Here is a 16,120-nt window from a genome sequence, read left to right on the forward strand (position 1 = left end):
GGGTCGCAAAGGTCTCCAGGCTACAGTATAAGGATGGATTTAGCCGGGTCGTGGTGTAATGTCTACTCCTCGATGATCTGTCCAGTTCAAAATCTATGCAAGCCAGAGCAGAAACAAGCGTGATACAACTTGACCGTCAGGGTCTGTGATGCCGCGTGGGGAGCTTCAGGAACGCGCTTTGGCCAAGCCACACGCCACACGTCATCCCCGCCGCTCCGCCGCCACTACCCACACCTCATACAAGAAAAAAACTGAACAGGTCTGCAGACTACATTGACCCAAATCTTTGCAAAGTAGGTGACCTAACGTCAACGTAGGCTCCAGGCTGTTCAGTTTTTTCCTAGGTCGGCGTGCCCAGGTAGGGGAAGGCTTGAATTTGAGGTGTTTGCTGCATGCACAAACATAAACCTCAATAACTTCGCACGTCCCAAGATAATGGATATGTCTACTTTATAGACGTCTTTTGATACCGGGTTAAAAGAATGCGACGCGAAACCTAGCCAGCACATCACGACGCCCCCCAGCTGAGAGCCGTACACCTACCTTCTGACTTGTGGGCCCAACAAAAGCGCCGCACAATATCAAGCGGTGACCAAAATGGTGTTGAAGAACCTCACGTTGCTCAGTAGCCCTTCCCAAGATGCACTGCATCGCCTCCGCCATACCACAGGGGGCCCGTCCCACAGTGCAAACCCTTTTCCTGGCCCACGTTGAACTCTCCTCCAGCAGGTATCTTGCCTTCATTATATTCTGGCCAGTAGTCCTTCTGCAGCCAGGCGTTGATCTCCTCGATCTTGTCGATCAAAGCCTTCGTCTTCTCGGGATCTAGCGAGCCGTTTCCGTCTTCCTGATCTTTGGTGTAGATGAAGCGACCGATAGTGAGATGGCTTGACGGCACGACGTATCGCGATTCCACTTGAAGACCTGCATCGCGACACATGGAGAACATATCTCGGCGAAGATGGTGGTAAGTGAACTTGTCGTCTTCAGGCGTACGGCCAGAGTGCAGTCCTTCGCCAGCTGCAGGTACAAAGCTCAACGCTATCGCTGAAGCATCGTACCCAATCAAGGGCTTGATGAGGCGCGTGCGATGCTCGTGGGTATAGTCAGTCATGGCAGGTATCTTGTCTCGCACACTATCGATGAGTTGCTGGATCTCTGGTGCCGTTTTCGAATGCGTCACTTCAAGTACTGTAATGTGCTGGTTGTCGCGGGGCATGAGCCATAAATCTGCTTTCATCAGCGTTGTAACACGGTAAACATGATCTCGTGCCTACTTGGTGCTACCGTTCGCAGTTCCTGTTGCACTCGGTTGATCATATCCTTGACTTGCTCTGTGGGACGGCCCCAGAATACCTGCACAGGATGAGTACATGCCTCGATGCAATTCGTACATCAGCGCTCTTACGAAACAATTGCGGGGATCTTTGAATCCGGGCTCGACAGTGGGGTCCTCCAATCTCAAGAGTATGGGGTCTATATTGACACCCTGAAAGTTCTCGTCGAGCATCTTCGCCTTTTGCTGGCCATTCCTCGTAGTCCGATGCAGCTGGTACTTTTCCTGGATCTGAACCTGCAATGTTTGCTAAGTATGTGCAAGAAACACACTTCAAAGTGTCTTACTGGATCATCCTGACAGGCCGCAATCAATGCATCGTACGGATTGCTGAAGGAGGACGTTGAGACACCGGTGAGGTCCTCGAATGTGTTGACTGCCTGATTAGACATGATATTATCCTGTGAATGTCGTGAACACCAGGCAGAGCAAGAACGTTATGTGTTTTCTAGGTGTTGCGGTGAGGATAATACGAGTACCAAGCCACGAGGGTGGATACCTAGGTATACAGGTACATGCCCAGGTGAGCTGAGTGTTGCCCGACTTCGCTGCGTAGGATGGCACCTTCCCTCTCTGAGTATTCTATCCGCTTCGGCTGTGCATGCCTGAAACGGCTCACGCAAGTCCTCTCACTCTCACTCCATCTATGAACTATCGAAGAGATGCCGTTCCTCCTTGAAACTCTACCAAGCCTTACAACTCAGCAGCAAGAGACGGAATGCGGGGTACATGCCGTGACAGGATGACCCCACGTGCTTTCGCTTCACTAGCGCGACGCGTCGTCGTGCTACGTGCCTGCATGCCGCATGAACTCCATACACTTTATTGAGCCAACCGCGCGAATTGCATGCCATGAGCGAACCGCGCCACTCCATTCTTCTATCGCTAGATTAACGGCTGTGCCGATACTCAGTTCCGTGTCTTACATCGAGATACTCTCACCATGGGACAAAACAATTCGCGTAAGCGGAAGCGCGTCGCCCAAGTGTCACCTGCACACAGCGTGTTTGAGTACGACGATGATATTATTCATGTTGCACCACGGCCACTCACTGCCAGCAGAGGGAGTACTGAGCGCACTCCTTTGGTTGAGACCCATACGCGAGGTAATCGCGCTCGCCGCGCGCACACAGCCCAGCATGTCCATGGTATGCCGTTCACCTTATCATCATCACTTGCTGTCCCTCAAGAGCTAACCAATTGCAGTTGACGCACCCTCTATCCCTACTGATTCCACGACGCCTCTTCCAGCGACCGACGATGCCGACCCACCCATACCTTCAGACTGCTGCTATTTTTGTCTCACACGTGGAGGCAACGCGGCTTACGAATGTCACACAGAACAAGGAGCAGACCTGTGTACACGCTGTATACGGGATAAGAAGAAGAAGTGTAGGCTGCCCACGCCAGAGGAATCAACAGCGATAGCGGCACGTTGTCCGCGATGCACAATACGAGGATTCAAGCAGTGTGACGGAGAAGATCCTTGTGATACTTGCATACGCAACAAAACTGAACATCTATGTCGCAAGCTGCCCGAGAAGAAGAAGCCCAAGCCTGACCACGTAGGTGCAAGAACCGCAATCGCCCCTCAGTCTGAAGCGGTTGCACCAGAACAGTCCAGTAGAGGCCGAAGAACTCGACGTAGCGAGGCACCCCAAACCAACAATGACGCACAACTCGCTGCAGAGAATTCGAGTGACGGATTCGATCGCAACACAGTACGCAACGACACGTCTAGATCGAAACGCAGAAGGGTCTTACCGAGCAGTACACCCGATCAGCATACACAGGTGGCGAGCCCGAATTCTAGCCCATCCAGGTCGAGTTTGCGCAAAGCCCCAGGGACACCAGAAAAGCCTGTCGAAGCAATTGAAGAAACGCACGATGGCGACGATACGCTACCTTCACCCGTAGCTTCGAACGACCCTGTATTAAGAGACGATCCCAAGTCAGCGACAGCATCTGGTGATGAGGACGTTCCGATGATGGACAGCGACCCGGATCAGGGAAAAGAGGTCAACACGTTGAGCATTAGTCGTAGTGGACGCTCCAGCAGGGCTCGGCCTAGGGTGTCCTATGTTGAACCCAGGCTTGAGGACGTATCCGATCAAGACCTGGGTCTCGCAGCCGAAGACGAAGATGAGGACGTATCAGACATCTACAGTTTTCCTACAACGGACGAAGAAGAAGAAAGCGAAGCGGAAATTGAGCCTGCATCTTCTGATGAGGAAGCATCGGGCGCCAGTGACGCCGAATCGCTAGACATCTCCATAGATGAGGACGTTATCCCTGTTGAAGACGATCAGCCCAAGCCAAACCCACGTCGGAACACTAAGACTGGAGAACCAAGTCGAGCTGGCAAAGGCATCGATCTGAGCCTTCCTCCGCTCTCGAACATCCAAGACTGCATGTTCGATATGACTGCCAAAGCGGTAAGTCTCGGTCTTTGTGAAGCTCTTCAAAGTCTAGGAGAAAGGCCCATCAGAGTAGCGACCATGTGTTCTGGTACTGAGTCGCCGTTGCTAGCCCTGGATGAGATATCAAAAGGTCAGTCATTTGCACGCAAACATCACATGTTATATCTAACATGTTTTTAAGCACTGGAACGGATGGGAAAACCTCGAATGTACATCCAACAAGAATTCTCCGCAGAGATTGAAATCTTCAAACAGGGATACATTGAGCGGAATTTCGCTCCCAAGAAGTTATTCCGAGACGTGCGCGACTTCCTCCGCAAGGACACCACCACCGCTATCACAGCATACGGAGCAGAGGTTAAAATCCCTACCGGCATAGATATACTCATCGCCGGCTTCGTCTGCAAAGATCTCTCCAGGATGAACAACAAAGGCAAAACTCTCGACGACGGTGGCGAATCGGGCGACACATGGCGAGCAATCTACACCTACGCGGAGCGCTTTCGCCCCAGCCTAGTACTGCTGGAGAATGTCAAGAATGAGAAGAAGACTTGGGATGACGTGGTACAAAGATGGTCCAAGATCGGTTACGAAGCTCAATGGATCTATTGCGACACGAAAAACTACTATCTGCCGCAAACCCGAGAGAGAATGTACATGATCGCTGTGGAGCGTAGCCATTTCGGTAAAGATGTGAAGAGAGCGACATACCAGTGGAAGGAGTTGATGCAAAACTTGGAAAGACAGTGCAGTAGCCCTTACGAGGCGTTTCTCCCTGAATCGCTGAAAGAGTCAAGTGGTTACAGCATTTTGAAGAACGAGCCGGACTGGGCTTTGTGCAAGCTCCGGAATGACCACATTCGGTCTGAGAAGAAACTCGGGATACTCAGTCCTGTGAGCCGGCGGAGCGACAACGGCACGGTCATGTAAGCTCTCACAACCCTGCTATGTCTTTGACATCCGGGCTAACGAAAATGCAGGCCTCCCGATTTCGCTGACCGAAAGTTCTATAATTCTCAATCTTCGAGAGTACATGATGCCATCGACATTGCTCACCTAGAGTTTGCTGCTCTCAAGGGCTGCGACTCACTTTACAAGATGGCGCTATGGGATGTCAGTCAGAACGTCGATCGATTCAAGGCAGATTTGGGCATTGCGCCATGCCTGACTCCAGGTGGGCAAGACTTTGCCAGCAACCGCCAGCACACTTTGAATGGTAGTCAGCTTTTGATCCTTCAAGGCATGCCGCTCGATCGACTACTGTTTGCGAACGAAACACAAAAGGACCTGCAAAACCTCGCTGGCAACGCCATGTCAACTACAGTGATCGGGGCGTCTCTCATCTCTGCTCTCATTGCCGGCTCGCAAGCTTTTCGTTCCGAAGGCAATGGCACATCTGACAAGGCATCATGTGTACGCCCCGCCAGCATAATTGTAACTCATCCTGAGATTCTAGGGCAAACCATCCTAGAACCAAATACCTACGGGGATCTCGATCTGGTGGAGCTTCAGCAGGAAGCGAAGCTGAGCGCGCGTATGTGCAACTGCGAAGGCAGACAGCTCATCAGCAAGAACGCAATTCAGTTATGCTCAGCGTGTGAACACACGGCCTGTACATCATGTGCGGGCAACCCTAGGCACGTTTACGAAGCAATCATATCGACCCGACAGCGAAAGCTGCAACCCGACGAATTCATCAGGCGCTGGAGGCCTAAGTTACCTCCGCGGCTGAAGCTCAAGGCTTTTCCGAACATACATCATCTCGCTTCCGAATTAGGCGCAGAAGACACAATTTTGAGCCAGTATCTTACTACAGTGTCGGAAGCGCATTTGGTTTCCCAGTATTTCTGCATCGACGAGTTTTCCAGGGAGTACAACGAGTGGAAGATCACCTATAGCTCGCGTCGGGCCACAATCGAGCTGAAAGTTGGCTTTGACATTCAATGGTCACTTTTCATTAAATGCCCACCAAGCGTTCCTGGCAACAGTCGCCTGCGAGAATTTCTCCGAAATCCGATCGCACAAAGCAATGTTGCAGATAATCTTTTCGATGTTGAGTGGAAAATACGCATACCCTCTATCAGCAACCATACACTCAATATTAGCGGCTCAATTGAGAAGGTCAGCTCATGGCGGAGCCGACTTGGTCTTGTGGACTTCAAAGAAGAGACCGTACCTAGGACCATCAAGATCCTGGGCGATGATCAAGAGTTGGCGGTCGTCATCGGCGATTACGAGTATCAGCCGCATTGTGGAACTGCGTCGACCAGCCTCTACAAAAGGTCGACGGAATCAGACAACATGTACTTGTTCCTTGATCCCAATCCCATTGGTCGATCAGATCATGACAGCTTCGTTTTCAGCCAAGACAATACGCGGAAGCATTATGGCGATAGCCGTATCACGCTTGCTCATGTGAATCCTGCCTGGCGACCCTGGCATGTAAAGGACGGCTGTGTGCACGCTATCACTACCACGATTCAAGACGTTTGGACTTCCGTCTCGATGCCAATGGAATCAGCAGGTGTTCCATTGGACGTTGGGTTCCTTGAGGAAGAACGTCTCCTTGAGATCGGCTTGCCAAGTTGCTCCCAGGCGCTCACTTGCCTCGACGTCTTCCTCCACGACCAGTTTTCCGTCCAGGATTTTGCAGACTACTCATGGGCCTTAGAACGCGCTAAGACACTGCCTGCATGCTCATCATGGCAGCCTCTACAATCGGAGTCGCTCGAACATTGCTTTTGCGCGCCATCTTATCCGGAGATTCTATGGAGTGTAGACGAGAAAGGCGTAGCGACGGCACACGAAGATCGCCAAGCCGCTGCCACATTCGAGCGCGTCATCAAGCAGCGCCCTACGATATTTCAGCTAGAAGCATCTAGTGACGCGACGGGGACACGTGTTCAGGTTGGCGTCGATGTCATGTCTTTGGTGCATCGTGCTAAAGGGAGACTTCCAAAGGCTATATCTGCGACCACAGCCTGGAGGCTGGTTACCAATCATGCCGACTTACCCCCTCAGCCCTTCCCAAAGTTTCACTTACAAAGCAACGTGAGCAATAGTCAGTCATCGGCGACTATACTGCCAAAATACTTGCGAGGTGCCCAGTTGAAAACTGTCTCATGGATGTTAAGTCAAGAGCTAGGCAGAGCAATTGCTATCTGTGAAACTGAAGAGTCGATTCACCCCGGTCTAGGCTGGAGAGCAGAGGCTCGGGTCGAAATGGAACAGATTGTCCGCGGTGGTGTGCTCGCAGATCAACCGTCATTCGGCAAGACCGTCGCCAGCATTGGGCTCATCCAAAGTGAATTCGATCAAATCCCGCCGGAAAAGCTTCTGGAGCGCAATCAAGGTTTGACGTGTGAACAAGCTCATTTCTTGGATTCAGCAGCTACACTTGTTGTCTGCCCACCGCACATCACGGAGCAGTGGAATACAGAGTTGGAGAAGTTTCTAGGCTCAAAGAAGTATGAAGAGTACGACGTTCTCGTCATAGAAAGCTGCAGTCAATTGAGGAGCCTCACTATCGACGACCTTCGCCGAAGCAAAGTCATCGTAGTGTCGTGGACGTTGTTTGCTGACGAAGCTTACGTCTCAGAGCTAGCAAAGTTCGCCGCACTACCTGAGCCCATCATGACCAGTCGGCGTGCTTTCAATTGCTGGATGAAGAGAGCTGTTGGTGAGATACCAAGTCAGTTGGAGGTGTACCAGCATCATCCATACAAGGAGTTCCAACGGTTGACGAACGAGCTAATGAACGAACGGCTTCAGCATCGCGAATTTCAAGCGACCTTGCCTATCAGCATACAGCATGGTAGCGCGTACCAGTCGTTCAGCACCATGAGGACGAAGCCAGGTTCCTCGAAAAACGCAAAGGCGAAAAGTTTCACCAAAACAAGACAAGACAACTCATCACACCTGACACCATTGCTTCATCTCTTTCGCTTCAACCGAATCATCGTCGATGAGTACCATTATCTCAATGATACCAACAAAATTTGGAGCAACTTCATTGCGACGAGTATCAAGCAAGTCTCTGCTCACAAACGCTGGGTCCTATCAGGCACGCCAGCCTTAGCCAACTTCTCTGATGTCAACCAGCTGGCATCTTTCTTGGGAGTCAAACTTGGTCGCTATTTCTGCGGCGACGGCTCGGTTACGACATCCGCGGAGAAGATGTCAAAACTTGATCAGACCGACGTTGAAAGCTTCTTGTCGCAAACGGAAGTGATGTCAAGGCAATGGCATGTGGCGAGACACCAACGGGCACAGGAGTTTCTCGATGACTTTGTGAGACAGAATGAAGCCGAGCTGCAGCACATTAACTGCTCAGAAAAGCTCATATCGGTGGATCTTGATGCTGCTCATCATGCTGTCTACCTAGAGCTCTCCCAATACCTCATCTCTCAGAGAATGCAGATCAAGAAGCTCAACAAGAAGTCGGGCTCAGACAGGAGTACCAGACTAAACGACAGCTTGGAGAACTCCGCGAGTGCCGAAGAAGCGCTGTTGAGGTGTGCATTGCTCTTCGAGACCGAGGAAGGCAAATCTGCGCTCGAGCTCCTAATCGAGAAAAGGTCGCAGCAATTACGCAGCACGAAGAAGGAGTTACTGAAACTGCTGTCAAAATTCGAGGGCTTGATGAAGAAGTCTAAGAGCACTGAGTCGACCATTCAAGATCTTTATGGTCATTTCAAGAAGGATATTTTGATGTACAATTGGCTCGGAGATGATGACTCCAGTCAGATTGTTCGTGCTTTGATCAAAGAAGCCCAGAAGACACCCAAATCAGGGCTTGCTGATGTCGCAGACATGTCTAAAGTCCAGCGCGAGCGATTGATCAAACAGGAACTATCACAGCTCCGAGATACTGCCCTCGAACTCGCCCATAGGACAAGGTCAAAGCGTTTTATCGTATCTATTCGCGATCATCTTGAGTTTACAACCTTCGACAAGAACACTACCCACTGTAGCTCGTCTGTCTGCAAGGGTGTGGCTAGCCCTCAACAACTCTTCTCGATACCACACTGCGGACATACTGCATGTAAGGGGTGTCTTGCGTTGCGAACCGACGACGAGACCTGCGTACATACTGGCTGCAATTCCTACGCAAGCGAAGGCAACCTGATCCGGATGGCTGATCTTGGTCTAAGTCACGACCAGCATACTGGTCAGAGCTTTGGCAACAAGCTTGAAGCTATTGCCCAACTTGTTCAAGGGCTTCCACAATCTGATCAATGCATCGTTTTCGCGCCAAACGAGGAGATCATCAGCATTCTCGAGACCGTGTTCGACCACTGTAATTTCTCTTATCACTCGCTGGGCGGAAGTCGACATAAGGCGTCGGCAGCGAAGCTTATGGAGGACTTCAAGGCGAACACAAATCCTAAAAAGAGGAAAAAGCTCATCATACTCAATCTGGGAAGCGAGTCTGCAGCTGGGGTGTAAGTCCTTCTCATTACCATGGACAGTTCCTTTGTACTGACCCTCTACAGCAATCTCACAGTGGCCAACCACGTCATATTTGTTTCGCCCTTCTTGGCGAAGACGCAATATGACTACGACTCAGCCATGGCACAAGCTATCGCTCGAAGTCGTCGTTATGGTCAGCAGAAGAAGGTTCACATCTACCATGTCATCGCAAAGCGTACGATCGACGTGGATATCCTCGAACACCGGCATAGACGCAGCGACGCGATTACTACCATGGAGGCAGCGGTCGAGTTACCAAAGCCATCGTCTACAAAGAAAGAAAGGACGAAGCTTCTCAAGAACAGCAAGGGCGAGATGATACTGGTGCCGCTTAGCTGGCTATCAGATGAAGCCAAGCGAAGAACGATGGAGATTGAGGAGACGACGGAGCAGTTCACCTCCCTGATCAACTTTTCCGAGACGTTCGAGCAAGAGGATGACGAGCCTTGAGGAGGCATGTGTACAGCGGAAGATTGTTTGCGGCGATGTTTCAACTTCATTTCGTCTTCTTTACAGACAGCTTCCCTATTATACCCCACCACAGTGTTTGTACCATATACGCATAGGGGTTTTCGCATCAGCAGGGCGTACAGTGTAGTTGGTGTGATACCCCCAAGACGCAATTTCAGCGCTCAATGCATATCATCTGAAGTCGCGGGGATCGTGGATCGAACCTCGTGATTTTATCACATTTACTGTACCTACATTTCAGCAGCTATGGTGATGTAAGAACGATCAGCGCTACCACCACCGTAAAACCACCATCTTCCCAATCCGGCGAGCGGCATACACGGTTAGCGGTATTCGTCTAACCTGGTAACATCAGCCCATCAGCCTCAGCCTGCCCTGCTGATCGTAAGCAGAACCACCACCATCACCAAACCCCACGCTCACCGGTAAACAAACTCCGTACACATAGGCTCCCGTATCCCGGGCCAAGCCAAGTCAGCTCTCCACTCGTCCTCTGAACGGTGACTTGAACGGTACAAAAGCTACCCAAGCGGCCGCGCTACCCGTGTCTGCAACTAGCAGCTACCGAAATAGGATGATGCAGCTTTGAATAGTCCATGGGGCTAGTTCACCGATGAGGGTAATGCTGGGTCACAGACTTCGATGGTTTTCAGAAAGAGTTACTTGGATGGGAAGGTCGGGCTGGGAATAGGAGCGGGTAGGAGGGGGACTAAGGGTATCGGGTATGTGTGGATGCGGCGTGGTATGGAAACAAGTCAAATGGTGACGCGGATGGGCTGTGGCGTAGTTGACCCTGTCTCATTGGTGTGAGGGATGGACAAAGGGTTCTGCACCAGAGCATGGCACTTTATGGAAAATGAAGACTTGAGACTTTGATTCGTTCGTCCCTGGCTTTCCTTCCTGCTTCTCAGATAGTACAAAATTGGTGTCAAAAACCAGACCCTTTTCCATCGCCAAACGCCTCGCCCAATGCTACACCGGTCTTGGTGCCTACTCCGATCTGAAGGCCTTGACGCGGCTGGAGGTATTACGCATGCGCGCTTTCGCTTGAACGGCACGCTGTACTCGAACGTCTCTCTCTCGCAATCTACCCTTCCGCCTGAACGTTTATATGACCCATCGGTAACTAGCGTATCGGCCGGCTGTTTCTGACTTTCGGATAATCTTGACGACAGAACCTCTCCTCAGGCCGAGATATTTGGCGACTGGGTCCGTGGACTGGATTCTGGGGAGCTGTGTCTGCTTCAAACGGTATCGCTGGAGTAGCTGCTGCTTCTCCTCGTCACTCAGCAGGACGTGCTTGGGCACCAACTCGTGCTTTGTGATGTTGACCAGCAGATCTTGCTCGACAAAGACCTCCACACCGCCCTTGGGACCGTCGGTGATGCTTGTTGCGCCGCGGAGGAGTCGAAGGGCCATACCCGTCATGGGCTTTACGGTGACCATGATGCCGGAGTGGAAGGAGCCGTTGACAAGATGGGACATGTAGTCGCGCAGTTGCTTCATTCCAACGTTCTCGTCGGCGTTGAACTCGATCCAGATGGTGCCGATGTTGGGCTGGGGCTCTGGGTTCTTCTTGGTCGGGGCATCGGTATACCTTCGGAGCATGTCTTCGGAGGGCTGGCAGGAGAAGTTGAGGCGCGAACGGCTGCTTGGGGTCAGTACTGCGGCCTGGACATGGCTGTGGTTGGCGCATACTCAGGCTCTCCGTCTTCGCGCGCATATTTCCTTGAGAACTCCTCGAGTGACATGGTCATGTCATCTTCGACAATCATGTAGCCCTTTGGTAGAGTCAGCGCGCAGTCCGTGATTCCTTCAAGCGCATGCGCAACGCACCCGGTCGTTCATCATCTCCTTGGTTGTCCGCCAGACCCTCCACAGGCGAATCAGAGACGCGCTGTACTTTTCGCCTTCCATGCTTGCGGTCGCTGACGTTGATGCGGGGGAACGAGTGTCGGGCGGTGGTGTCGGCGCAACAGGTGAGTGAAGACGGGCGCGTCAAAGAAATCTCCAGAAGTTCCAAAGGCAGGCCGGGCGAGAGGCTTGGCGTGCAGCCCTAGCGCGCGGACCTGGAGCTTGGAACCCCACCACTTCCGCCCATCTCGAACTTGGACATGGCCTCCTCAAACGAAATCCCCAACCTACGAACTCTTCTCGGACAAGGCCGCGGCGGACCATCAAGAGGCAGAGGACGTGGAAGAGGTGGTCTTGGAGGTTCCAGTGAAACAAGGGGCCAAGTTCTCGACGATGCCGTCAAGGGGACTGATCAAGATGCGGCGGGGAGCAGGGTGAGCTGTGTAGAGCTAGGCTATCTTCACGACCCATATGCGAAGCTGTTCGCGACACAACAGACGACGAGGAAGCTGCCGTTGCTCAACAGAGGCACTTATGTCCGCACCTCGGCCATTGACCTTCTCGTCGCCAAGTTCCTCGTCACCTACCCGTCGTCGGCGAAGCAGATCATCTCTCTAGGTGCCGGCACCGACACGCGATTCTTCCGCCTCCTCGACCTATACCCTCAAACGCGCCTCGTATATCACGAAATCGACTTCCCTTCGAATACGCTCGCCAAGATAGCCACCATACAGAGGCAACCGCTGCTTTACCGAAAGCTATTGCACATACCGTCAACTTCAGCCTCCTACCACTCAGACACGTACAACATCCATGCGCTCGACCTACGTACTCTGGCCGACCCGTCGGAAGAGAAGCCCCTCCCTCAGATACCGAACCTGGACCCGAGAATACCTACGTTGATCCTGTCTGAGATGTGCCTGGTCTACCTGCAGCCCTCGACAGTGAAATCAATAGTGTCTTCACTGCTCACACACTACCTACAACCTGCGACGCCTGCGTCTCTCATTCTCTACGAGCCCATCCTGCCCCAAGATGCTTTTGGTCGCACCATGATCTCGAACCTCCAGTCCCGCAACATTCACCTCCATACATTGATAGCGTATCCTGAGTTGGGCGACCAACGTGCACGCCTTCAGGGCTATGGCTTGACAAACGGGGCAAAGGTCGCGGACACAAGTACTATTTGGCGAAAGTGGATCGACGACGAGGAGAAGGAGCGCATCGCTGGCTTGGAATTCCTAGACGAACTGGAGGAGCTGGAAATGCTGCTCCGGCATTACTGTGTTGCATGGGGTTGGAGGGATGGCGAAGGCGACGTCTTTTCGAAAGCGTGGGCGGGTGTACAGGAGTAGGAAGTAGTTGACTCTTCAACTCACTATGCAGCCGCAGTTGTATCATTAATAGCCTTGAATCCAGAACAAAGACTAATTTCTTCTTGCAGCGTGCTTGAGTTATGACGTGACCTGCGTAGAGTGAAAGCCACGTGCTTGCGCGCCAGACGCACTTCTAGGGCTCACGCGCTAGGCCTGAGGCGGCCTTGCCCGAACGGCGCCGTGAACCCCAGACACGGTACTTTGCGACAACAATAACGACCAATTACCCACCACTCGTCTCAAATCTGCGCCGTGTCGTGAAGAAAGCGCATTTTTCGCCAACACGCAATGGTGTAATCGCCGCCTCCACATCTGAACCACGACTATACACGCTCCTTACCCGTCGCGACATAACAAACAAACCAACACGGAGTCGCTCCTGCCATGGCGGTGCGCAACACGACCCAGCCCTCCTTCAACTTCCTCACCGGCGAGGAAGAGGAGCCAACACCCGCGCCTGCGACTGCCAAACGAGAACCTCTGCGCGAAACCTTTCGAACCACATTACGAGCCTCCCAGAATGCGCCGCACACGGTTGTGCCTTCTGACCCGATCAATGAAGACCTCCGCGCCCAACTCAACACGGTGCGATATGAGCTCGAAACCGCGAAACAAGAAAAGGAAATGATGAAGCTGGAGCATGCGCAAGAACTCCGCGACGCCCAGAACCGCGCCGATGCCGACTTTCGCAAAGCCCAGCAGGTCGAGGCGTCGAACAGCATGACCGCGAAGAAATACGATGCGCTGACCAAGGAGATGTCGGAGGCACAGACGAAGGCAGCGAACGAGCGGCAAGCGCTGGAACGGCGATTGCGGGAGAGTCAAGAGAGGGCGCAATCGCTACAAGAGGAATACGACGAGGTCAAGGAGGAGTTGTCGACGTCGCAACGGCAGAACGAGCACAGATACAACACCCTACAGACAGAGCACAAGGCGCTGAAGGAGAGTGTGGAGGAGATGCATGCAGATCTACAGGCCAAGGTCAACGCTCTACAAACGTCGCAGAAGAAGCTTGCGCAGAAGGAGGAGGAAGTCGGTCAAATGGAGGCTGAGGTCTTGCGCCTGAAGGCCATTACAGGAGATGCGGAAACACTGGCAGTCATCAAGAGGGAACTCTCCGATCAAGTTGCACACATCAAGAAGCTGGAGACCCTCACGAGGGAGCAGAATACTGAGCTCAAGCAGTACCGGAAGCAACACAAGGCGATCGAGGTGGTTGAGGAGGAGAAGAGGTCGCTGCAGACAAAGCTGCGCATGATGGATGATTTACAACGGCAGTTGGGAGAGGCAGAGCTGAGGAAGCAGGTCTTGGAAGAAGAGCGCGACTCCTGGACGTCGTACCTTGAGGCCGAGGCAGAGATACACGGCGAAGTACTCTTCGAGACACCCCAAGATCTCGCGCGAGCCTTCATCCAAGAGCGCATAGAGAGGACCGATCTTCTCAACAGGTTGGGCGAGATCAAACCTGAACTCACTGTCAAGGACGCTACCATACAAGCACTCGAAGAGGAGAAGGCCAAACTACAAGCGGAAATCCAGCAACTCAAGGCCGCCGGAAACACCGCTGCGACGAACAGTGCCGACGCAAAGGTGCGAGCGCGTCTCGAACGACAGAAGGCTCTCGCAACCAAGGAAGTCGACTTCCTGCGCGCCCAAGTCAAAGCCTTTGACGACGAAGAGCGTGAAATGCAGCCCGACACGTTCGACGCTGCAAAGTCCGAGCGCATAAAGGAGCTTGAAGATCTCGTCGACCAATATCGCAAAGAGGTCGACACTCTACAACACGAGTTCAACAACCTGGAGAAACCCGCGCCTGCGACCACAGGCCAGAAGCGCGCTCTCGATACAGACGAGAATGACGAACGCGTAGGCGAACTACGCCGGAAAAACCGCCAACTACAAGACGACCTTCACGCCCTGCAAAAGAAGCAGAAGCTTGTCGAATCCGAATACAAAGCCCAGCACTCGCAGCTGAAGAAGCTAAAAGAATCCTCACGAACACGCGTTCTAGAACTCAAATCCAACCCCACAGCCGACGCCGAAGCCCTCAAACTAAGCACCGTACGCAATCTCCGCGAAGCCAACGCCCAACTCATCGATCAGCTGGAGAACCAAAGGACGCCCCCCTCCACCGTCCCCGCCGCCACACTCGACGCCGCCCGAGACGAGCTCGAAGAAATAAAAACCCAGCTCGCCTCCTCCGAGAAGAAGATCAAGCGTCTGAAACAGATCTGGGCCGCCAAATCCCTCGAGTTCAGAGAAGCCGTCGCTTCCATCCTAGGCTGGAAGCTAGACTTTATGCCCAACGGGCGTGTCAAGGTCACCAGCATGTTCAAGCAAGCGGACGAGGATGGAGAGAACAGTATAGTGTTTGACGGCGAGAACGGGACGATGAAAGTGTCGGGTGGAGAGCAGAGTGTGTTTGCGGGCGAGATACGCGATCAGATTGTGTATTGGGTGGAGGGCAGGAAGGAGATTCCTTGTTTTCTTGCTGCGCTTACTTTAGAGTTTTGGGAGAGGGGGCCGGGCGGGCAGACTATGCATGGGTAGGTGATTGGAGGTGGAAATGGAATTGGAGATGGAGCGGGTTCATGTGTATGGTATAGTGACTCAACATCTTGTTGGTCGAATGTAATGATGATTTCAGAGTAATGATACAGATCCACCTCTTCCAAAATAGTCCCCAATCTCCTACTCCTCCTCATCCGTCAAATGCATCACACCATACCCAACCTCCGCATCCCCCTCTCCATATTCTCATCCATCACCGCCCTCCTTCCCCACCACTCCATATTCCTCTCCCCATCCATCTGCCCGTTCCCTCTATCGACCTTCCTCCACCACCAAAACCAGCCCATGACCCAACACCATGCGAACGCCACCATGATGAGGAAGTCGTAGCATAGTAGGGACACTGTTGCGCCTACGACCCAATCATGGTGTTCTGGGGGGAGATCGGTTGTTTCTCCGAAGGCGTTGATGGTGGTGCTTTTCGTGGGGTTTGCTGTTGGTGTAGTTGGCGAGACGAAGTGGAGTGTGAGGGTAGTGGTTTGGTGCTCTGATTCGGTAGTCGGCGTGGACTCAGTCGTAGTGGTGAAGGTTGTTGGTGACATCGCCTCGATTGGGGTATCGGAGGGCTCAGTGAGGTAGATGAAGATGGGTGGAGTGAGTGCGGATGTGCAAGATGTGGT

At 52.7% G+C, this 16,120-nt stretch overlaps 5 protein-coding genes across 5 annotated transcripts; 3 read left to right on the forward strand and 2 right to left on the reverse strand.

Annotated features, from left to right (window-relative positions):
- Window positions 1–622: 622 nt before the first annotated feature.
- On the reverse strand, window positions 623–1,728 carry J4E78_010191 (uncharacterized protein; the record flags this gene model as incomplete). The annotated part of the gene is made up of 4 exons (XM_049370772.1): window positions 623–1,230; window positions 1,278–1,356; window positions 1,409–1,573; window positions 1,624–1,728. The coding sequence occupies 4 exons, from the start codon at window positions 1,726–1,728 to the stop codon at window positions 623–625; spliced, it is 957 nt and encodes a 318-aa protein (XP_049217509.1).
- Window positions 1,729–2,475: 747 nt separating this feature from the next.
- On the forward strand, window positions 2,476–9,678 carry J4E78_010192 (uncharacterized protein; the record flags this gene model as incomplete). The annotated part of the gene is made up of 5 exons (XM_049370773.1): window positions 2,476–2,484; window positions 2,869–3,886; window positions 3,938–4,682; window positions 4,737–9,200; window positions 9,252–9,678. 5 exons carry the CDS (start codon window positions 2,476–2,478, stop codon window positions 9,676–9,678), a joined length of 6,663 nt encoding a protein of 2,220 aa, XP_049217510.1.
- Window positions 9,679–10,806: 1,128 nt separating this feature from the next.
- Window positions 10,807–11,616, reverse strand: J4E78_010193 (uncharacterized protein; the record flags this gene model as incomplete). Its single annotated transcript, XM_049370774.1, has 3 exons — window positions 10,807–11,347; window positions 11,398–11,480; window positions 11,536–11,616. 3 exons carry the CDS (start codon window positions 11,614–11,616, stop codon window positions 10,807–10,809), a joined length of 705 nt encoding a protein of 234 aa, XP_049217511.1.
- Window positions 11,617–11,813: 197 nt separating this feature from the next.
- Window positions 11,814–12,908, forward strand: J4E78_010194 (uncharacterized protein; the record flags this gene model as incomplete). The annotated part of the gene is made up of 1 exon (XM_049370775.1): window positions 11,814–12,908. The coding sequence occupies one exon, from the start codon at window positions 11,814–11,816 to the stop codon at window positions 12,906–12,908; it is 1,095 nt and encodes a 364-aa protein (XP_049217512.1).
- A 405-nt stretch (window positions 12,909–13,313) lies between these two features.
- Window positions 13,314–15,479, forward strand: J4E78_010195 (uncharacterized protein; the record flags this gene model as incomplete). Its single annotated transcript, XM_049370776.1, has 1 exon — window positions 13,314–15,479. One exon carries the CDS (start codon window positions 13,314–13,316, stop codon window positions 15,477–15,479), a length of 2,166 nt encoding a protein of 721 aa, XP_049217513.1.
- Window positions 15,480–16,120: the final 641 nt, after the last annotated feature.

This window comes from Alternaria triticimaculans (assembly GCF_023758025.1).
Source record: "Alternaria triticimaculans strain BMP 0046 chromosome Unknown scaffold_28, whole genome shotgun sequence".
Lineage (NCBI taxonomy): Eukaryota > Fungi > Ascomycota > Dothideomycetes > Pleosporales > Pleosporaceae > Alternaria > Alternaria triticimaculans.